Genomic DNA, 24,551 nt, shown 5'->3' on the forward strand with positions numbered 1-24,551 from the left:
GGTGACATCTAGTGGGCAAATGATAGCACAACCAGACATGAGCTGTTGCATGTAAACAGTAGTTGCAGTATGTGTGGGGTTTTTTTACAGTAGTGCACACATAATATGCAGGGTAAAAGAGGGAATATGCCCCCTACTGAAAAGATATGAGGTGTATGAATGTAATGTATGTACAGTATGATCTTGCACATATACTGACCGAGTTTGGGGGGTAATATTGGCTTAATTATGTCACTGCTGTATATGTAAAAGTAATAATTACCCTTTACTTTGCCACATACTGGGCTTAAACATTTGATGAAGGAGGCAAAATATGGAAATGAACGTAAAGTATTGTTTTTACACCATATGAGAAAATGTTTGATGTTATTTGTGCATGAACAAATATGCATTTCTTTTGTTTGCCAAAAAGTAATTTACAGACAAAGGAATGTACAGTATTTTATAGCCTACATACTACATCCTTTACTTATGTTTGGGGTCAGTTACACTCCAGAGTGGTCTACCTCCCTGTTTGACCTCTAATGAACAAACTGCATAATTTTGTGTCCTGTAACCTGGCGTCAGTTCTAATCTTTATAAGCGCTCTCATGAAGTATCAAGGTGATAAAACAATGTTTTTTTTCTTCACTTATATATTTTTTTTACCTGAATGCTAAGCTTATAAGCAGCTCGTAGCATTATCAGAGTATCCTTTAATGGAAACACCATACTAACATGTGTGGGAGCTTTTTGTTATTTCGCCCACGAACCACGAGGGGGCGACTTTGGCGATGATGTGATTTATTTATTTATTTATAAAGTAAAAAGGAGGCGAGGAGGTCCACAATACATAGAGTAAGGTTACCCCAAAGAGTGACAGAGACATTGTTCACATCTCAAGCGTTTGGCTTTACTTTGAATCACATGGATCTTCTCATTGGATCATCAAAATGTTCTTTTTCTGTTTCCAAATTTCCAAAACAGGGAAAAGTGGACAGCCATTACTGCATGTAGGCAACACAGAGAATTATATAAGCTTTACTGGCATTTTACTTCCCCCATCTTTGCCCCAATATAACCTTAATATATTACATCTTTATCAGATATTTTTTTCATTTAAATATCAAACTGGGTTTTTGATTTTATTTTCACTTTGGTCAATAGCTTATTTGGGCTATTGTTTGTAAATTGGCACTATAATGATAATAATAAATTAACTAGATTTGACTGTTTTTAGATGCTACATCTAACCTATAATGCCTTAACTTTACCGCGAATGAAGAGTAAATTCAATTTCATTGCTTTATAGCCTGTAAATTGCCTGAAGCAAAAACAAAGAAAGAATATGCAAAACACACACAAAGGAAGAAAGGGGGAAAACCTGTGTACTACACGCGGGCCTGACTGACAGCCGACGGAAAAGGAACACCTTATCTTATCTGTGATATATGCAAATCTTTCAAGGCTCGGCGTGCCTCCGTCAGGAAGAAGAGGAGAAGGGAAGAAACCATTTCACCATTTTCCAAGAGGGAGGTGCTATGAAGTCGGAACCGTGTCAAAGTTACTGTACTTGGAAACATTAAAAGGAGTTGTAAGTGACTCCTGCTGACAAATGGAGCACGAGGAGAAAGAGACGAACAGTGAAGGTAAGTTGTCGGTTCGTCTCTGCGGTGAGATTTGTTGACGAGAAATGGGCTGTTACTGAACCTGCCTACCGGTAAGCAGTGGAAATGTCCCGTTTGATACTTGTACTTGTCACCTGTGTCGTGTAGATGAACACACTCGGTGTGTCTCCTAAAGTAGAGGGACCTTAACTACTACTAACTCGTTTGTGTTTTCGCACAGGTAACATACCGCACTCATTATCGAACGGGGGCTGAGAGTAAAGCTGAGTAGACGAGCAGACTTTACTGTAATGAGCACAGGCCTCTTATACCAGATACTGTGTGGTTTTCCATTTCAGTTTAACTCCTGATTATTAAATACAATCTTATTTTCCTGATTAATGTTTGACCTATAAAACGTCATCAAATGTCCATCACAACATCCTAGAGGCCAATGTGACGTCATCAAATGTCTTGTCACAAGTCCAAAACCCAAAAATATTCAATTTACTACGTTTAGCGGCCATAATACATAGGTCTTACAGCTTCAATGAAGAGTTATTTAGTAAATATAGGATTCTGTCAGACAGTGTGCGATCTTACTGCTCCGTAAAGGGAAACAAAAAGGGAAGACTGCATGTTATGAGGTTAAATTATGTCATATAAACATGTATTCCTAATTAAATGTCATTTTCCTTCAGTCAGTCGATGAATATCATCCAGAGGCTGTGTAGCACATCTTCTATGCTGCTGAAAAGAGGCCCAGATGCTCCAGGATGTATCAGGAACTTCTCAGCCAGAGCTCAGCCCCGGACCTGCTCGAACCAGACAGTGAGGAGCTCCTGCTCAGAGTGGACTTCTTCAGGAAACTGGGTTACTCTTCGGCAGAGGCGAGGACTGCTCTGAGGAAGCTGGGCCTAAGCACAGACACTAACGCGGTGCTGGGAGAGTTGGTCCAGAGCAGGACCGGCACTGCACCCTGCATGTCCAGTTCTGACGGTGATGAGAAGAGCACAGTACAAAAGGACCCTCTGCTGCCTCCTAGTTGGGCACTTGGACCCTGCAGAATCACACCACAACTCGGGGACCGGAAGAATCCAGACACAGAATTGAGGCCTGTTGTTGTCGACGGAAGCAATGTTGCCATGAGGTAATCTTGATAAGCTTTTTTTCTCTCTTTTACGGGACAATAGATTATTAACTTAAATCATAACTCATAATTTTCATAGCTGCTATGTTTTGCTACTTTGAACCACAGTCCAACAGCTATACACAAAAAGCAACATAACCAAAGCGTGTGTTTTCTGACTGGGGACAGTAAAGCACCTGTGAAATAACATGTTTTAAATTGCCATCACTCATTGCCATGTTGTCATCCACTCTGACCCTGGAACATGCATTTTCCCCCGTCATTGTGTCACTTGACTATTTAAAAAGGGCGTTCACCGCCCTGCCTGTGCATGCATTTTTTAAAGGCCGCTGCTACAATATGCAAATTCAAGGCACACACCTCAAAATCTCCACCGCTCAATAGATGTTACGTGTAATATATTATGTTCACAGTGCGTAATAGACCGAGGGAAGGGAACATTCAAAGACATGTGGTGTTTACACAGATCAACTGAAGTTTTGCCACTCCCTTTCACATCATTTATTGTCAAATTATTTAGCTCATATTCTCTCACCTTCTTGTTTTTACAGTCATGGCAACAAAGAAGTGTTTTCATGCCGAGGCATCCAGCTGGCAGTGAACTTTTTCCTGGACAGAGGTCATAATACCATTACTGTGTTTGTTCCTACCTGGCGCAAAGAGCAACCCAGACCTGATGCCCCCATAACAGGTGAGGACACAACAAATGGACACAAGCTGTCACTTTCAGTTCAGTACAAAACTAGCAAGCACTGCACATAAAGTTAATAGCTCCGCAGCCTATTATTTACAAATATGATGGCTTTTAATATTCTTTTAGCTAGTAAGGATAATGTGCGGTACGGCTGAGCTGACAACGGTACACTCAGTCACCAGTAAGGGCAGCTCCATCGAAGCTACTGATTCAGTCAGTGCCAATAGTGATTCCATCTACTGTAGTCAGCTTACTTTGAACATTTGTTGATAAAGATCTGTTTGTACACATACTGAACACCTCTAGGAGACAGTAGAAAAAGAAGGGATGTTTCTGCACTTTCCTAGCCTACAATACCACACATAAGCGGGAAATACCAGCTTTTGTTATCTGGACTAATGCGATTTCCCCTAAATACTCAGAAGTGAACCACAAAGACTGGAAAACAGGAGGAAACAGCTAGCCTGACTCGGTCAAGTGGTAACAAAGTTTGCCTGCCAGCATCTGTAGCAAAGCTCACTAATTAGCACCTTATATCTAATTGGTTTAATCCAAACAAAAATGATTTTTAAAAGGTGTTTCCTCCTTTCTCTATTTCTTGGCTGGGAGCAATACTTTTTAGATTACTTCCTGGAGTCGCTGCTGGCAACTGGTCCCGCCCAAGGAATAGTCCAGTATGTAAATGAATTGTCATTTTACACTTCAGTGTTTGTTAGATTTAACAAAAAAGTTATACCGTGTTCATGATTTAGCTTTAGAAGTGTTGGTAGGAGTGTTTGTACAAAGCAAATACTTTTCCAAAATGTTGAACTCTTCCTTTTAATTAGCCAGGAATCAGTGGTTCTTTTGTTTCGTCTCCTGTAGTTAAATTAAACCACTGAGATTTGTTTTCTCTGTAGAGCTTCTCTTTTACCAAGAAATGTGAATATGACTACCACTTAAATCTCCTCTAACGCTGGGGCTTTAGGTGTGCATATTCCTGTATCAGTGATTCATTTTCTCGGCAGCCATGAGATAATGTTTCAGTGTTGTCAGAGGCAGAACTACTGAACTCATGCCAAAGCCATTGGGCAACACAGTTAAGATTGTGAAACAGAGGTTTACCCAGTTGGCTACCACATTATGTTTCAGTATGAAGCCAAGACAACAGAAAGTGCGGGCATACGCCGAGAACAATTTGCTGTAACGGTACTTGAGTGGGTACAGTATGATAGACTCTGGCAGTAGAACACAATAGAGAGCTCTACATTTCTGACAGCTGAGTCACTAACGTTTTTTGGGTGTATCAGTCTTACCATCATGCCTATACTACACCATATCTTCGAGCAGAGAAGCTACCTTTTATTCAGTCTTAATGCGTTGTGTTTTCAGACTGTTCAGTTTTACCTGACCTCTGACAACTCCAAACAACAACGATATAATGAAGGGTGGACCTTCCTTTTTAAACTGATGCATCATCACCTTGTGGCTCTCATGATTTAGTAACTGTATAGCCTGGGTGGAGAAATCCAAAGGTTCTATTTTCAATCTGCGAACAAGGAAGTAAAAACAGCCTGTATTCATTCGTGGGAAAGCCCCATCAGGAAGTCCAGCTGTGTTTTTTCTTCCACACCTAGTTTACTTGCAGTAAACTGTGTGGTTAACTGACAATCATCTACAGCAAGAGGTTAAGTGATGACAGAACAGAAAAAGAGAAGCACTTAGTTAGAAAAGTGCGTTTGAGTGCATTGTCTGTAAATCAGTAGCTCAACTATGCACACATCTAGCTTTCATGTAACCTGGCCTCTTGCTCATTCATACAGATTTGATGGTTCATTTGGTTTCACTTCCAACTTTTGTAATAAGTACCCACAGTGTGTATTATATTTTCATTAACTCACCTCATAGGTCGAGTAATACGATATATGATGTACATAGAGATAGTTCTGATGTTTGTGCGGGTGATGTAATACCTTCTCTGATGTCTTTTTGTTGTCTATCATTGATTGCTGGGGTTTTGTAAAATGCTTATTGCATTTTTTTCTTATGCTTTGTGGTTTTTGTGTTTTGAACGTGCGGTTCTGGATAATGATAAATGTGTGTCACGTTCCATAACAAAGAAAGGCACTATTTACCAACGTTTAATGAAAAACTATGACATACCTCAGTTAAAAAAATGGTAAAATGGTAAATCAATAGCACTTTTCAACCTTCACGGTTTCCAAAGCACTTTACAGGTAAGGTCTCATTCACTCACACATTCACACACCGATGGCGACCGAGCTACCATGCAAGGTGCTGGAGTTCAGTGTCTTGCTCAAGGACGCCTCGACATGACGGGGGGTGCCGGGGATCAAACACCCAAATAGGTTTAATACAATCACCTCCTCTACACTTTCTCTCTACAGCCACCTGACTCATGATTGTTTGCACTTTCAGATCAACACATCCTGATGGAGCTGGAAAAACGGAAAATAGTGGTCTTCACTCCATCACGGCGTGTTGGGGGTAAGCGAGTGGTTTGCTATGACGACCGCTTTATTGTCAAGTTGGCGTATGAGTCAAATGGAGTGATCGTATCCAATGACACCTACCGTGACCTCCAAGGAGAAAGACCTGAGTGGAAGAAATGCATAGAGGAGAGGCTCCTCATGTACTCCTTTGTGAATGACAAGTAAGTAATTAGCCTGTTCTTCTAGCTGAGCCTGTGAGGTTTCACACATTCCTTCCATGAATGCTGTTTAAGGTGGTTAAGTATCTTCAAATGCTTCATATCCCTAAAATCTATACAACCTAAGCTAAAGGATAATGTAAATCAACATTAATAATTGATAAAAATATTGAAATTGTGTCATAAATAAAGAAAATACTGTAGTAGGACATTTTTTTCATCAAACACACAAAACATATTGATCCAAAAGATTTCTAATTGTAGAAACATGAACAAAATATTAACACTCCAAGTTATTTGAACTATGTCAATTTTTTAGTTTCTTAATCTCTCTCTGATTTTCCTATTAACCGTCTTCTCTGCTTCTCTCCTCTGGCACCACCGTTCATCACGCCACGTTTTGCACCGCACATGACGTAATGACGTCATCACGAGCGTACATGATGAAGCAAAAGGCAGAAACCTGAGCTTTCTGTTGCAAAAAAATGAATGCTCTAGCTATTATAGTTTTAATTTTAGATCGATTTAAACACGAGCATGCAAACAGCACCCTCCCACGAACCGTTTTCAAAGGGTTAATTAGGCAGCACCCAGCTGATTTGTTACTAGTAAATGAAGTAATCAGTGTTTTTTCTGTTGTCCAGGTTCATGCCCCCAGATGACCCTCTGGGTCGCCATGGCCCCAGTCTTGACAACTTCCTTAGGAAAAAGCCTCTGCCTATGGAGCAAAAGAGACAGCTCTGTCCGTATGGTAAGATATGATTAGCACAGAACCCTTCTGCTGCAACATACAGTATTTGTTTTACAGTGTATTGTTAGACTTTTCATTCTTTTAGAGGTTTCGGATTTGTCGTTCCCAAATGAGATGACCTACAACTTGTGTTTATGTGTGTCCATTTTTGTTTTCCTCAGACAAAAAGTGCACGTACGGCATCAAATGTAAGTTCTACCATCCAGAGCGGGCAAACCAGTCCTACCTGTCCTTGGCTGATGAATTGCGAGAAAAAGCCCAGATTTCCACTGTAAAAGAAGAGAGAAATGCCAGATTATCACCCAGACAGCTTCAATCTGATCCTGGGCCTGCTCATAATGCTTTTTCCCATCCTCATGACTCTAACACAGAGTACATAAGAGACCAGCAAAGTGCGTCACATCCCGGTCAGGTTAGTGAAAATACACTGCTGTACTGGGAGGATCCGAGAAAAAGTCCGAATCATATGCCCTGTTCTGTAACAGGAAGCCAGTGTCAGAAAGAGTGGCCTGGGCTGCACTCGGTGCCTAATCTTTACTATGCCAACATCTCTCATGAGTACCTGGATTCTGGCCTTGGCTCTTATGAGAGCCAGTACTCTGACTTTTCCCATTGCCTCAGCAGCTCCCACAGGCTCAGGCCCCAGCAGCAAAGTGCTCTCGCCGGACCCAGACATGCCTCTGTGCATTCAGAGAAAAATAACACCAGCCAGTCCTGCAGGTGCTGTTACCATGTAGGGCCCTCAACAGCTCATCAGCAAGATCATGGAAACATGGACTCCAAGGGTCAACCCAAATGCGACACCTACCCTCCTCACATGTTCCCACCTGGAGTGCCACAACAACACAGCCTCCCCAGCCATCTCCATTACAGTGGAGCCCCACATCATCAGCAAAAGTACTGGTCTGATCCCTTTCTGGGACTGCCCCAAGCCAGGACATCATGTAGTCTCCCCTCATCGGTCCATTCCTCCCACTCCCACAACTCTTGCTGCTCTTACAAAGGCCATCAGTACCATTCCTGGGGCCAACAACAGTCACCCCCCACTGCATTTGACCCACAAAGGATGGAACTCCGCAAGAAACTGCAAGCCATCTTCAACCCGCATCAGGTGGATACAGTCATGGAAATGTTTCCACATCTGATGGATGCGGAGAAACTGGCTGCAGAGATCCTCAACCTGAAGGTTCAGAGAGGGATATTCTGATGATTTCTCTTGTCTTGCACCCTCTTCCAGCAGAACTAACGTGATACTTGTGTTAACACTCTGTCAAAGCAAGCAGAATCTGTTGAGAAGCTTTTATAGTGTCTATAGTGGTGATTTGAAAGCTACTTGCAAAGATGTTTTGTTCTCGGTCAAGTGCAATTTGTCTTCCTGTTTTGGATGAAAAGTGCCTCTAGATCAAAACTAATTATGGCTGAGTTTATAGAGTTTTGACTGTTGATGCATATTGTGTCAAATGTGATGTATTTTTAATCTTTGTCCAAAAAGAAGTTCTCATGCAATAAGGAATCACTGTATAAAGTATTACTTTTTCTTTCACTTTCACTGCAGTTCTCCAGAACAGCTTGCTGTTCAATATTATCTCTATGAGGTGTAGCTACAGTATATTTCAACATGCAGGATTACAGTAAGTCCTGGTCTTACTGGGAAACTGAGAAAAAGACTTTGACACCAGTGAAAGGAATTTGCTGGCGTGTCATCACCCTTTTCCTGTAAATCAGCACCAGTTTCATGAAATATTCTCAAAACAAGTGTTGCTGTAATATTACACGAGTATTTGGGTTACTGTGTGATTGAAAAATATAAATATAAATGTGGAATTTAGTTCTCATGCACATGCAGATTTATGTTCTCTTAGAAAATCACTTTGTAAATGGATACTGTAAGATAAATTCATAGTAAGCATGTATAAGAAAAAACCATGTCACTAAAAATAAAGAAATGTCATGTGTTAGATATTATGTGTGTGTCAGTTGGACTTAGGGTTAGTGCTGTACCAATCTTTCTTGAGCTTAGCTAATGCATCTGTAAATATGTGTCCAAAGTTTATCAGGAACTGAGGAACTTGGCACTCACTCATGCTTACATCATAACATATTGCCTAAATTTCCTACTAAACTAAATTTCACAATTTGTCTCCTATGTACTGACCTGTCTACTACAACTGTTTTTCTAAAGAAATGGAGAGAGCGCAACGGTTTTACAAACTAAGAATGTTCCACTCTGCAGCTCATGATGCAAGCTTGAACAAATCAGAAACTCATTTTGTTTTTCCAGCGTCTGAGGGGAAAGGTCAGCCTGTGTTTGTGTGTGTGCGCTCATGTGACAGACTGATGTCAGTTGAACAAAGTTTCTGGCTATTCTGAAGTTACTGTTGAAAGACACTGCTTAATTTTCTGAAAAGATGCTTTAACAGACCTAAGGATGGCAATGTTGCACAGTTGGTCAGTTGGTCCACCACTTTGGTCTGGACTGAAATATCTCAGCAACTATTTGATGGATTGCCATGACATTTTGTACAGACATTCATGGTGCCCAGAGGATGAACCCTAATGACATTGTTGATCCCCTAATTTTTCCACCATTAGGTTGACTTGTTTGGGGGGGTTTATGCCTCAATAACTATTGTATGGTTTGTTGTGAAATTAACACATTCATGGCCCCCAGAAGAGGATCCCCCCTACTACTTTGATTTATGACCAAATACCTGCAAAACTAATGACATTGTCAACAGTCTCAGCTTTACTTTGTGATTAGTGATAATTAGCTAAACCAACATGGTAAACATTGTGAACTTTATACCTAAGCATCATCATTGTGAGCATTTAGCTCAGGCAAGAACATTTTTCTTCACAGTGCTCAACAGGTTTTTAAGACCTGAGATTGTCATTCTTTTTAGCCAAGCATGCCCTTGTGCTTGAAATTCAACATTTCTCTGTGAGACTTTTTTGCTTTGTGAGCAAACTAGTACTGACTTAACAAAAGAACAGCAATCACTTTCTGCAACTGTAACATTAATGTTTGCCCAAGGTCACACAATGGAACTATTTGATTTTTATTGGGAATAACAGACAAGACATGACACACATGACATATATAATTTTTATGTATATGCTTTGATACAAATATTTACCTCATTATAATAAAGTATCCATGGCTGTAACTATTGTTCTGCTTTCAGCTGGCCCTCTTTCCATGCACCCTGATGGACAGCTCTACATGACTGGCATGAGTCTAATTTTGTCATTCCCAGGCCATCAGTAGTTTGTGGAATGGTACAAAGGCACCATAGCCAGGCTTGCTGCAAAGGACAGAAACAGAAATAACTAAATATTAAAGTGATGAGCATGTTTGAAGTTAATTTAAAATCAAATCTTCTTGAGTTAATGAGCTAAAAATAAACCAAAATAAAAGAAAAAGCACATAGCAGTGGTTTTAAATATGTTTTCTTTGTTTACCCATGTGTAGGATAGGCCGATAGTAGTTCATGTGCTCATTGTATTTCACTATTTGGGTGTATGAAGAAAAGGCTAGATTTAAGCCCTGTTTCCAACAACAGTGAGTCAAATATGCCATTGCTGCAGGGCAAATTAGTTCTCACATCTCAAGTTCACACCTCACTTCTTAAACGCTGTAAGTTGAGCCTGCCAAGTTTACCTCAGCCTGAGATTTGCATATTCAGCTCAGCCACTAAATGCAAAGATTTGCTCAAGTATGTCTGGAGGCATTGTTTGGTTGTTAAATACCTAAGGACTGCAGTGCAATGCCTTCAAAGACACTTAAATGTAATTGAATGTGTTTAACCCAGGCTTTGGGAATCGTAGCTTAATAACAGATGATCCTGCTAGAACATTACAAGTTCATTTAAATGTACTGTGTAAATCTGCAATTTAAGAATAGCAACTTTGAGTAAATACGCTCCAAAACACATTAAAAAAGGGTTCTTAGGAAGCACTTGAATTGCCTTTTCAAAAAAGTAGTGTAATCATCCCTATAAAGCACCACTAAGTGACACAATGGTGGACACAGGAAATCCCAGTGCAGCACTGAATGTCAGGTTACACACCCTGAGACACATAACAAGCTACACGTTGTTTGTGTTCACACAGTTAGAAAATGAGATCAGTTACCATTCAAAGTAGCTGTGTCCCCTGTGGCTGCCATCATGCAGTCCGTGATCAGGTGTCTGCAGCTCCACCCCAAGGTGGAGATCTGGCTCCCCCTGCAGGTGGCCCAGGAAACGAATCGTCCCTGTGCTGATCCTTCCAGAAGGCAGCATGATCCTGACCCGATGACCCAACTCCAGGTCCATGGGGGAGTGGGGTACAAAAACCCTGTGAGGCCCTTGGGATGTCCTCCATGACCTCACACTGGAGGAGGAGAGGCTTCAAAGATGACTATGATCAATTCTATGGTACTTTAATGGACAGCTTTATATTACATCATATATGGAAGGTGTTTGTATTTTATTTAACGTTTGAAGTGAAATTAAATGCAAAATTAGTAATGTTTACGAAATGTGTAAACCATGCAATGTAGTTTGACATTTTGAGTTTGAAGAGAAGATTGATAACACTGTACAGCAGATATATAGCTACAGCAAGGCACTGGTTAGCTTAGCTTAGCACGAAGACTGGAAACAGCTAGGAGGGATAGGGTTCAGCTCATTAATTTGCAAATTGTACTCTTTTTTTGTTGTTGCACGGATTAAACAAATGAGATATAACATGTTGATTAGTTTGCTTTAGAGGTGCTGGTAGGTGGTTACCTTTGGAGAGAGCCAGGCTAGCTATTTCCCCGTTTCCAGTCTTTGTGCTAAGTTAAGCTAAGCTAACAGGCCCACTGTGGTATTGCTGCTTTTAGTTAAGTAAAAGCTCTGAGTACTTCTTCTTCTGGCTGTACCTGGTGGCTGAAGATGAAGAGGAGACAGGTCTTGAGCTCAGTGCTGATGATGAGGATAACTGGCTGCCTGACAAACTGCTTGAATAAGTGTCGCCTCTTGATGACACCTCAGACCCTCTGTGTTGGTACATCACTCTTGAGAAGCCACCTGTTCATCAGAGAGTAGCAGTTGATATCATTATTGAACTGAAAAACATGCATGTATGAAAACTTCTGAATGAACTGTGTGTATTACTGTCATTTACTTGAACACTTCTCAAACACTCCGTTGTCCACTCCTGACTCTCCTTGGTCATCACAAATGTTCTCTTTCACCAACCCTCCAGCCTGAGAGGCCAGCTAAGGAAGAGCAGACAAGTTATGATTAATGAAGTCATAGATACAACTTCAACCTCACTCACACACGCAAACACATTCACAAGCACACCTGATTATGTAGCTCTTCCTGTTTTCTTTGCAGCTCTGCAAACCTCCTCTCCCATGACGCTCTCTCACAGGCGATCCTGGTCTTGAGTGACAGAATCTCTTTCTCGGTTTTGGTTAGTCTCTTATGAAGAGCAGCTGTACGGTCAGGGCTCCCTGGTATGGCTGCAATCCCTTTACTTTCAGAGCCTGACAAATAATGTCAAATCAGGTCATCACGTCATATCTCTACTTACACAAGTGCTGAGGAGATGTAAAGTAGATTTACAGTAGGGTGGAGATGGACCTTAAACTAGCATGTTGTTGGTTTACATTTATCCCTGATAGGTGTGATAGATAGACTTTTATTCCATAATAACAGATACGGACACTAGAAGGTCATCTTTTATGATCTCCCCCCAAAAACAAAAGGTCCAATGCACATTTAAGGCTCATGGATCAAGAACACATCAGTCTCTCTGAACAGAATAGATCTGATAGTATTTTCAATTGAAAGAAAAGATTTTATTGGGCAATTTCTATCGTTGATTTTATGAGATCCTTACACACAAGAGGTCTCAGCTGTCGACTTGTGTCCTCTGTAACGTGTTGTTCTCTTGGCAAGAATTTGATTGCATTGTATGGGCATATCTGCAATGCAAATAAACATGGCTTATATTCCTCATATCTGGATCATAGCTTAAACGCTTATCAAAACGGGTTATTGACCAGATATCCACATTTCACAAAATATACACTCACCCAAAGGAACCTGCAGGTGCACAGTATCCCCTTGAATGTCCAAGTAAACACAGACCGCAGGATATATGCTGTCATGTTGAAGCATGTTCACCTCACATTGTGGTATTCTGCCTGGGGAAAAAATTACTGCTAATGTGATTTATCTTTTACAGCTCATAAAGAGGTGAAGTAATTCAGCTGAAATGATTTTGGATCTCTACATTACAATGTATTAATGATGCTGCTGCCATGCTGCTACACCAACAAACACACATAAACAACATGGATGGAAGCTTACTATTGGAAAATATACACGCAGAGCTGGACACTGACCTTTGCCAGAAGCTCAACTGTAGGATGGGAGGAAACAATCCCATGTTAGGTCAAAAGGTAATGGTAGCTCCCATATCTGGTCAATGGGTCTCTGTCCTAGTCCATGGTGAATGCTAATGTGGCGCACAGGGCTCACTGACCTGTTGCTATGTACCAAGTCTGTGTGAACAGTGCTGCTGACGACTGCTGGGTAGGTAAATCTTTTCTAATCTTATTAGTCATGCAGTTACACAGTCCAGTTGCATGCTTAATTTGGTCTACTGAGCCTTATCTATAAACAATGTGAATAAGCCTTCACATGCAGTGTTACCTCTGTTAGAGGGAGGAGGATTCAGTGTCAGCATCCATATGTTCTGTCTGTGTTTTGATACATTCAATTGTAAGAGACGGAGAGGCAATAAACAAATATTAGGCCAAAACTTTGCTTTTAGTTTTTTGATTGGACACCGACAAAAACCACCAAGTGTTGACTCTCAGCTTTATGCAGTCCTGACACTTGATTAAATACTTCATCGCATATATATATTTTCAATTAGCTTGTTTCAACTCAATAGCTTGTGTTTGTTGAGTAAAATACTAAAAGTGACTTTAGACTTTAAACTCTTCTTTTGTCCACGATGACCCCTCGAGGAGGTATGTGGACATGGTTTCAAAACAAATAACAAAAGAAACAGATATAAAGTAGATGGACAGCAACACTTGTTGCCCAGTAATGTGCAAATAAATAAACAAATATACAATTGAGCAAAGAAGCACACCAATCAATATTCAATAATTACTGAAAGGAATTATTCAACAAACTAGATCAGTTGTTCTTCAGGCTGAATAATTTCTCAAATATAACTGTTTGGATTAATTCTATTGTACTATTTCACTAATATGTTTCTTTCATTGTAAAATATGGGACAAACTAATATATAAAACGCCATGTTTTTATAGCTGCACTACTCCAGATGGAAATAATCAAACTGTCTCGTGTATCATTTTGAATGAAAATTACATATTTCGTATCTTTGGAAATTCGCGGATTTCCACTACATTTTAAAATAAAGTTCAGTAAGTTTGAACAATGTTTGGATAAACAACATTAGGTAGTAAAGACTGAATCTGTAGGGGGTTAAAGATAAAGATAAGCGTGTTTTAGGGGGTTCACCTGTAATGGCTGAAAAGCAAAGAAACTAAAGTACTTTTTATACATAACTACAATTTTAAGACAGTGCTGCCGGACAGTGATTAAACATACAGACAAGGCAACCGAGGAAGGGCTGGTTAATTCTCTAGGGGGCCCCTACTGACCTCCCTGTTTCTACTACTCTCTGTTCATTGTGTATGTATTCGTTAGTCATTTATAATTAGCTTGTGGTACCTTGATTAAGCACTAAGCACAAGTTAAACAGTGAAAAGAATAGATGAATGCAGTGCGAGCCTGGCAGAGCATCACCACTTGGTGAAGTGTCTGCTGATATCTGTGGATTGTAGACTTGGACTATGCAGGAATTACAGCCAAATATGAAATATGATAGCTTTATTTAGTTCTATTTGAATTTGTCCAACATCGTTTTGCCACTGCCTGCGTCAAAAAGGAGCTGCAATTTGTTCAGTGTTTACCAGATGTGGATGTTAATACTCTGAAATTAGACACCGTTTCCTTTGTTCAGTATTTCCAAGATAAACTCTCCAGGCTATGCAAATCATTTAATTCATAGTCAGATGTGGTTGATATGGTTTCAGACAGAAAGCTCTGAGGAACTGAACCAATGGCACAGAGTGGCACGCATTTAACCTTTTAACCTTTTTACCCAATTTTACACATGTTCAGTAGCAAATAAAGTTTTACAGCTGGGAATATACAAAGTTTTGAGAAATAGAGCATGTTGATTGATTCATCTGGTTTCATGTACATGTTCTAGTGCTGGTCAGAAACAGGATTATTTTAGAGATGTTTGTTCAGGCTAAACCGCTGCATCATATATCTCACTCTCAGGAAATCAAGTGTTAAAAGGGGTAGCATTTATTCCCAGTTGATTATTATTGTTATTATTATTATTATTATATTTGATAATTGTACAGTACAAGAGTCTCTGGTTTCAAAGTAAAGCTGGGCATTCAAGTGAAATGTGAGCCTACTGGCAATATCTACATGGTTAATTGTTGTGTGTGAATACAGCCATTACATGGTCAGCTTCTGTTCAGGTGTGCTGTGTTGATCTGTTGTCTTCATTCAGAGAGACAGAAAAACACTCACCTCTAGTCAACTAAACAGCACTACACTACCACTACCTTCACAATAACCTAACTATAACTACAGCTAGTCATTCATTTGACTAATGTATGAGAGTTTGACATGAGTTTGACAAGCAGACAATATAGTCCATGTGAAGAAAATTTGGGAATTCAAATGATGAGTGTATTTATATGGTGAGATGCTTTGTTATTTTGGCACAAACAAAGACACTGCATTGTTTCCTATCTGAGTGTGACGCACAGTAGTTCTTTGATATCTGGGGAAGAGGGCCGGAGTTTTGTTGTATCTGCCATAGCAGCCCTAAATAACATACCATGTTGACCACTGTAAATAAACAACTGTATTCTTGTAAATGTGAGGCTATAAGACATGTTCATGTACAGGCTATGAAAACAAATCTTCTCCTGGGACAATAAAGACTATTTATAAATAATTTGATAAAAATCTCATATGTATAACAAAGAATAGGTTCCCCTTTTTCATCGAGTCTGTCTTCAAACAATACTGACATGTCTATATGTACATTGAAAGAGTTATTGGTAAAAAAAAATAAATAAATAAAAAAAAACCCAAGGACAATATGGACACAAAGTCAGTAGATCAAGAAATGTATAGCCCACTTGGTTCTCATGCTTTGTCTAATGAAATATCACAGCAGGCATTTTTTACACCTGCTACACATTTCACCCCTCTAGCAACAGCAATAATGCCCAAATTACACAGACCGAGTCTTTTGGATACATAGTCTTTACTTGATTTTTATGTATTGTAGTGTGTCCTAATATGTAAACAGCTCATATTTTGCCTTTAGAGAACATTACAAATGCAATTAAAACCCAGAATTGATATTACCACTTACAGATTTAGAATTAGAAATAACTCTCAAACTTCTGTGTATTTTTAGTAACAACACTCTGAATAAGCCATACACAGCGGACAAAATTTCATGTGTTTCATGCAGCTTCGGTGAAAAAAAGGAAAGACTTCTGTCACCTGAATTGTGCAAGTGCCTTTTGTGTCATGCCCAAGAATTCTACGTTCTTTTGGCCACAAAGAGGTAATTGTAGTCTGTGGGGGCTTTATGGCTGGCAGAGAGAGGGGGTCTGATTTCACATTGTGTTGAACAGAAACCAGGAGGTTTCCTATACAATCACCCCACAGGGCACTGAAATCTCACCTGTGCTCGTATAGGCTAGCAAAAGCTTAATCCACTGAGTTATTTTTGTAAATCTTTAATTGCTGGGTGCTCAGTTTTAGTTGACTGTCACCAAAACAACCCAACACTGTAATGTATTGTAATGTAATATATTCTATGATTTCGAGTTGACCCACAATAAACTGGTATTAAAATATATTTTGATAGCTGAAGGTAGAAAAGGTCAATAAAAGTATTTATTTACCTGTTAATGTAGTGCAGTTTTACTAAATGTTAGATTTTGTTTTTTAATAATTCATTAGAATTTCACTGAATGTGTGTTTAAGTTAAGCATTTAATTTGATCTCTCTTAGGTTAACTAGATTAGGGTCCACGCATAACCAGTCATAATGGGATAACTATGAAATAAGTTCTTTCAGCTTTGACATATAATGCTGTAATTTTACCTGCCCGTTGTGAAAATACCCAAATTAGCTTTTTCCTAGAATCATTACAACATCAATTCTGAAGCATCTTTAGACCCACCCAGCAACAGCAGGTCTTTAGTCTCCTCCTTTCCCACTAGTTTAGCTGTGCAGGTGAGAGTTTCCACTTATTACATTGCAACTACAGTGTTGTCCGCAGGAAGCGAAGGGGGAGGTGACAGAGAGCAGTAGAGAAAGGGAACTCCAGAGAGAGAGAGAACTCATTCACTTCAACCACAGCTGACAAAGTGCACTGCAGGTGAGTGGACTTTTAATACAAACATTACTGATTTTAAATGATGAATTTTGTGAGTGTGATTTAAATTCAGCTAAATAGAGCTTTGATATTTGTGCACAGGGAATCACAGGGTGATGCAGGTCAACAACAGAGGTACTATTATAGCCAGTGAATGATACAGCAGGGTGAATGTTGTGGTATCTGTTATGTTTTGTACATTACATTCATAGGAAATAGCCTCTTATGAACATAATGCCTTTTCTGAAATTGCTGAATATTCACAGCAGGTGATACTGTTGAGGGTTCCTTTTGTTATCATTTAGTTAGTCCTATAATTAAATCTTGCACATGATTCACCAGTACAACATGATGAACATGTTCGTAGTGAGTTTATGTAACAAGGCCAACAGGATGAGGATTTAGCACCTGAACACTTGATGATGCACTGTACATCAAATCCCTCTGGAATAAATATCCTCTCAGAAATCTAATCCTCACTTTTTCCAGTTAAACTCCACATTTTGACCTGGAAGCCAAAATGGCCCCTGTTGTTACTCAGTTTCCAGGGTGTAGAGCCCACAGGAGGCCGTGCTGGGATCTAAGGGAGAGGGGAAAAAAACAAGTCGTGCCGCTTAGCGGTTCTCCCAAGGGGACTGATCGAGGAACAAACACATTTTAATTGCGTTGACTGATAAACCACTGCAAACAGAAACACTTATGTTATAACTGTGTGTCACTACACAGAACCAATATTAGCAGGAATTACCTCATGAGGGGGTGACCCTTGCTGAAAATTGCTTAATGCTTAAACTTTTAAAATGTTCTGAAAAAGGATTTTGTTCTAGGTGCCAATAATGTGAGAAACTGTGTGTAAAAATGTGGAAAAAAAGTGCAGCTTTAAATCTCACATTTATCAACATCATGTATTGTTGCTCAAACAAACAACATGAGATCAGTCTCACCAGAACAATTAGAGGATTGTAAAAAGAGATGAGACCACAGATGACTTAGCTCTCACAGATCAAAAGAACTGCCCAGGTAGGTTACAATGAATGAGCACAGCAGTAATTCAGACATCTATTTGCATGGGAAGTTTGAATAGTGCCCACATTACCATCCGTCATAAAGATCTTTTGTCAACACACAAGCAAGCAGATATTTGTTCTGCAAGCAGATATTTGTCATTATGTCTGTGTAAGACTTTACATGAACATTAATAGCAAAACATCACATCAGCTGTTTCATTCATGTTGATTATGTGTTTTATCCTCCTTTTACCAGGATTTTGACAGACATGGCTTCATTACAGGCTGGACAAAGAGCTCTCTCCCTTTCTGCCAATGAGATAATGGCCTCCACCACTTTTATAAAAGACACAGGTATGAGTGTGTGTTTGTTTATTTAAAATCACTGTCAGGGGTCACATACATGTTCACTCTCATTGTAGAATCAGTCAGTTTTTTCTTTCCAACAACCTTGTCCATCAAGTCACGTCAATTTTATTTATACAGCCAAATCACAAATCACAAATTTGCCTCGAATTTGCCCATACAGCATAACACGTTCCATCTTAAATTCAGAAAAAAAAACTCAGGAAGAGCAACAGGACGGACAGACTTGCAATAGATCTTGTATGGACAAAGAAAAAAACAAGGAAATTACAAAAAGGAAAATCTGAATGACAATATTAGGTCTGTCAAAGCACAGGGATATTTTCATGGTTTGGATTTAGCTGTGCAGAGCAACTTGCATGTACTGCAGTTCAGGTCTTGCTCAAAAACACTTGGACAGGCCACATGGCTGTTGTGTGGTTGAAACTTGAAACCTCCTTCTCCTTGGTGGCATGCCTGTTGGTTGATGTTTTCTATCCAAAGCATCACAAATTAATTCAACACACTGTAAATTGTATATGTTGTGCCATGTAGGGTATGATGATGAAAACTTGTAAATAACACATAGAACCATTGAAACTCTGGGACTCACTCTGTCACTGTCCCAAAAGCAAAGATGTCATACTGTAGCTCTCTCATGACTAGATGACACACACACATGTTGGCATAGGTACTGTTCACCAGTACTGCACATATGGCCACACACACAAACAAGCATGCATGCTTACATGAGTGTACACTCTGTCTGCTTGATATATTTCTTTGTTGCTCTCTTTATTTACATTCCTGTTTATGTATCCTTAGTAACACACTTGAGCTTACATTTTCACTTTTAAGTGGATGCCATGACCTCTGATGCTCGAATTTAATTTATTTTATTTTTCTTCAAATGGTACACTACAGTCACACTGTAGACTCTTATACTAATGTCACACAATGACAATGTTAACACGCTGATGTTTTGCAGGTACCATGTTCGTAGTATTAGTTTAGCATGTTAGCATGCTAACATTTGCTTGGGCTGATGGGAAAGTCATTGGTTTTTCTGGTATTTGGTCATAAACCAAAGTATTGAACAAACATTTTTGACCTGAGGACGGCACTACAGGAGAAATTAAGGGATCACCAAAATTATTAGAGTTAAAACCACAACATAAACCTCATTGTGGGGCTAGAAGCAGACCTTGATGAAGGCCACAAGCCTGTGTTGGTCTCACAACGAGGTCGTACTTTGTACTGCAAGTGTTGCTTGTCGCAATTCATCCCATAGTTGTTGAGATATTTAAGTCTGGACCAAAGTGGTTGACAGACTGACATACATTGCCATTCCTAGAGCCATGCTGCTAGCGTGACTGAAGTTTCTAATATTAGCCTTCCAGTTCACCCAAGAGCAATACATTGGCAATTGGTTTGTACAATGTTTAGATATTGAGAGACAGATGATCACCAAAGTAATTAGGATTCATGCTCTGGTTACCAGGAACATCTGTATCAATCCATTCAACAGTTGTTGAGAAGTTTAACTAAAAAACAAAAATGTCAAGCACACGGTGGCACTAGAGGAAAAGTCATGAAATTACCAAAGTCAGTAGGCTTTATCCTCTGGGGATGAATTTCTGTGCAAAGTTTGATCAATCCATCTATAGGTAAAAAGTTTCTAATATTATCCAGTTCATTGGAATTACTATCACTTCAAAGTAACACTTGTTACTTGTTACAGCCATTTAAAGAAATTATTTCAGTGTTTATTTTTGGGGTTATCAATGTAATACACATGCAATCTCCCTGATATTATGAAAAGTGCCTCGCTAGGCTAAATAACTGCAATTAATTTTACATGTTCTGGTTTCCATACACTTAATACATATTTTCCTATTTTTCCCAAAATGCCAGGCTGCACTGGTATCCTACGCATACTCCTATTAGGAATACTTCTGCCATCAGTATTAGTGTCAGGCGAAACTACTACTGTTTCGATGTCCTCCACTGCTGCCTCCACGTCCACCACAGTACCTCCTACCATGACCAACACATCCACAACAGCCACCAGCACCACCACCCAGCCCCCAATGGCAACCACCGGCAGCACAGCAGCCACCATCACAACAACCACCGGCACCACCACCCAGCCCCCAATGGCAACCACCGGCAGCACAGCAGCCACCACCACAACAACCACCGGCACCACCACCCAGCCCCCAATGGCAACCACTGGCAGCACAGCAGCCACCACCACAACAACCACCGGCACCACCACCCAGCCCCCAATGGCAACCACCGGCAGCACAGCAGCCACCACCACAGCAACCACCAGCACCGCCCAGCCCCCCACCACCACCAGCTCTGGAAGCACAGCAATCAGCACCACCACCAAGGCCCCTACGGCAGTCACCGGCAGCACAGCAGCCACAGCCCCAATGACCATCAGCACCACCCAGCCCCCCACCACCATGGCCTCAGGAACCACCACCCAACCAACCACCTCTGGAAGCACAGCAGCCTCTACCACCCAGCTCCCTACAACCACAGTAACAGGACCCAGCACCGCCACCCAGCCTTACGCCTCTGGAGCCACAACAACCTCAACTACCATCCAGTCCCCTGCGATGTCTACTGGCAGCACAGCAACCACCCAGTCCACCACCACCTTTGGAGGTACAGCAATGACCACCGCCACCCAGTCTCTCACAACCACTACCACCTCCAGAGGCACAGCAATCACCACACAGTCTGGCACCGGCACAACATACACTGCCAATTCTGCATCTTCAACACCTATCACCTCTTCTAATTCAATCAGTGCTACTATTTCAGGAACCACTCCTGCCTCCGCTACTGTTGGTTCAACAGGCATGACCCAGTCCAGCACCACCATGATGGCCTCAGGTTCAACAAGTTCATCTTCCCCCATGACATCAGGCTCTGGTTCCTCAACCTCAATGATGTGGACCAGTCAGTCATCAAACTCCACTGGTATGTTTTGTTTCACCAAATAATAAGATGTTTCAGTTAACTACCTAGTCTTTGGTTTCCCATGAAAGAAGAAGAAGAAAACTATTGTTATTTCTCTGTCTTTCCCTATTATTGATCATGACATCCATCTTTTTGTCGCAGGTGGCATGTCTGGTATGAATGGAACCAGTATGTCAAATCTTACTTCAATGAGCATGGCAAGTCCACCTTATTAGAGAGAAGTGTATTGTTGTATTTGCGTGATTCCCTTATCACTCCTTCTTCATCCCTTTAGCCTCACGTCTTCATCATGCACCTTTCAACTCTCTCAAACACAGATGTACTGCCCCTCATTCATGTGTAACTCCTCAGACTGCTACACAATGTATACCAGTCAGAATGCCACTTCATGTGCTGATGGTGCCTATTGTCAGGTAGGGGGGAAATGACACTAACAAAACATCTTAAACCATCGAGCAAAACTATTTGATGTATTGCCCTTAATGTCTTATAATGATGGTCAATGACATGTAGAGAAAGAAAAAAAAGGCAAAGGCAATTAAAACGTGTATTCTAATGTGTCATTCTGCAATGTATCAGCTGATGAGACAGACGGACATGTGCTACATTGTTGGCTGCAGCGCCTCCTGTGCTGATAGATGCTTCAACGCCTCTCAGACCAACTGCTCTGTGAACTGCTGCAATTCTACTGGCTGCCTCAATGGCAGTTTTGCATCCATGATGGTGATGACAACCACAGGTAGACAGACTCATCTTTTCACATCTGCAACCTCCCCATTTCTCTCCTAATTGTTTATTTTATCATCCTTGCACTGTCCTTAAAAATTATTACATTTTATCTTATGAGTCATGACTCCTTTTACACTTTTAGTCTTAGGTTTGCAATTTCTTTAATATTTTGCTCTTTTCCTTACATGATTTTAGTAAGTGCAACCACAACAACAACCACACCAGTCCCTAAAATGACTACCACCAGTCCACGAACAACAGCAAACAAAGTAAGGACAAAAAGGACTGTGTAAACAGAAGGCTAAAGAGTTGTGTGTATCACTAAATTCAGTTCATTATGTCTCCTCTTGGTCACCTTGTCTCAGACAGTCTTTGTGACTAACTGCTAACAACTGTCAATGTTTCTATCAAAATTATTTGGATGCAATGTTGACTTTTAACCAGTTCCCAGTTGTTATAATAACTGTCTGCCAATTATTTACTATTTGAATGAACTATAGAACAATATAACAGTTTGCCAAACATTATAAGCAAGGTCTGGTGTGAGATTAATATCATCCTTTCTTCTCTGTTATTTTTTCAGGGAAACAAATGTCATAAAGGTGCATGCGTTGGCACAGATTGCTACAAAGATTTTAAAAATGCAGCGCACCAAACATGCTCCTCCTCACAGCCACACTGTCAGGTAAGAACAGCCAAACCCAATGACATCAAACCTCAAATATCAAATTCCTAAATATAAGATTGATTAAAATGTAACCCCCTGGAGTCCAGGTTGCTTTGTTTAGCACTGTTTAGTGTTTGTTTAGCACTGTTTAGTCTTTACGCCACATGCATGGTATCCTTTCTTTCAGTACAAACTCAGCTATAAGTGTGATTTATCATTTTGTCAATGTAACAAAGTATAAAGCTGCCAGGAATCCAAAATACAAGAAAAATGACACAGGTGCCCAATAAAAAATGTATACATCTTTAGTGATAATCACTCAAACTATTATCATAGATCAGAAATATTTTCAGAATTTTTTATCCCAACTCTGCTTCCTTTTTTCATTAAAAGTCTATCTATGCCTGTAAATTACTGCAAACATTAATAATTCCCAGTTTTAAAAATGTCTTTCAAAAATCTTTTATGGTCTGCAGACATAAATGAGATACTGCGTGAAAGCTTAATAAAGTTATGTTACTCTAACTAATATTGCTCAGTGTATTCACCAATGAACTGACAGACTCCAGAGGGTTTTAAACAACATTTAAATATCTCAGTCTCATATTTAGTTACTTTCAACCACTTGTAGTACTTGCACTGTTCTCTCTCACTCACTATTTCCTTTGCAGCTGAAAAAGGAGACAGTGGATTCTAAGTTGCAGTGGACAGCAGGTTGCACCACCAACTGTTCTGGCCAAACCCCATGCAAAGACACTACAAAACCTCCATGTCATCTAGAGTGCTGCAACGCCACTATGACCTCCTCCTGCCTATTTTTGAATGGCACCCTGAATGTCCCCTCTTTTGCCACAAGAGGTCCTCATCTGAACATAGAATTGATTGCTTCCTTGCTTTGCCTGCTCGCCATCACTTTGCTGCTGTGAGTGACTGAGTACAATCCCGCTCAGCTGCTGTGTGGGTCATTATTCATCCAAAACTTTGTGTAACTCCCAGTCTCTCCAGGAAAAAAGTTTAGCAGTGCAGAGGTTAAAACAACTTAATTTACACTCATTTATCTCAGTGATATCCAAATGTGATTGTACTATATATATGTATGGAATTATGTAAAGCCTAAGTTTTAATGTTGATTTTCTTTCTTGTTTCATTAAAACTTCCCAATCACATTTTAACTCTGGTTCAAGACCAATGAAAAATGGCTTTGAACAGTATTTCTAAATGAAGAACTATATCAACTAGCATGCCAGAAGCAACTCAGTCTTCACATCATTTCCCATTTAGGGTGCAAATCACCTTCATAATTAACAAAATTATATATTAAAATGAACTTTCTTCTCAGTGAAGTTTTAAGGAGGATTGTAACTTGTTACACACCTTGTAATCTGTTTTAGCCATGACCTTGCCCACAACTGTAATTGAATTCAGGTGTTGTCTTCTTAAAGAAAGCCAAAAACATTTTTTGTTTTGTGCCTTCC

At 40.1% G+C, this 24,551-nt stretch overlaps 1 protein-coding gene across 2 annotated transcripts; it reads left to right on the plus strand.

Annotated features, from left to right (window-relative positions):
* Positions 1-1,510: 1,510 nt before the first annotated feature.
* LOC139290174 (endoribonuclease ZC3H12A) lies at positions 1,511-8,767 on the plus strand. Of its 2 annotated transcripts, none has more exons than XM_070911869.1 (6): positions 1,511-1,628; positions 2,288-2,736; positions 3,288-3,427; positions 5,849-6,083; positions 6,725-6,831; positions 6,993-8,767. In XM_070911869.1, exons 2-6 carry the CDS (start codon positions 2,363-2,365, stop codon positions 8,036-8,038), a joined length of 1,902 nt encoding a protein of 633 aa, XP_070767970.1. In that variant the 5' UTR covers positions 1,511-1,628; positions 2,288-2,362; the 3' UTR covers positions 8,039-8,767. The 2 variants fall into 2 exon arrangements, with proteins under 2 accessions (XP_070767970.1, XP_070767971.1); XM_070911870.1 differs by having other exon boundaries at positions 1,607-1,699.
* The last annotated feature ends 15,784 nt before the right edge of the window (positions 8,768-24,551 follow it).

The sequence above is a fragment of the Enoplosus armatus genome, chromosome 9 (genome assembly GCF_043641665.1).
Source record: "Enoplosus armatus isolate fEnoArm2 chromosome 9, fEnoArm2.hap1, whole genome shotgun sequence".
Lineage (NCBI taxonomy): Eukaryota > Metazoa > Chordata > Actinopteri > Centrarchiformes > Enoplosidae > Enoplosus > Enoplosus armatus.

Bases quoted from the DNA above. Each gene is read 5' to 3' on its own strand.
- LOC139290174 (XM_070911869.1), top strand. From the start codon at position 2,363: ATGTATCAGGAACTTCTCAGCCAGAGCTCAGCCCCGGACCTGCTCGAA. The intron at 6,084-6,724 runs GTAAGTAATTAG...TCTGTTGTCCAG, and splicing joins TACTCCTTTGTGAATGACAA to GTTCATGCCCCCAGATGACC. The intron at 6,832-6,992 runs GTAAGATATGAT...TGTTTTCCTCAG, and splicing joins GAGACAGCTCTGTCCGTATG to ACAAAAAGTGCACGTACGGC.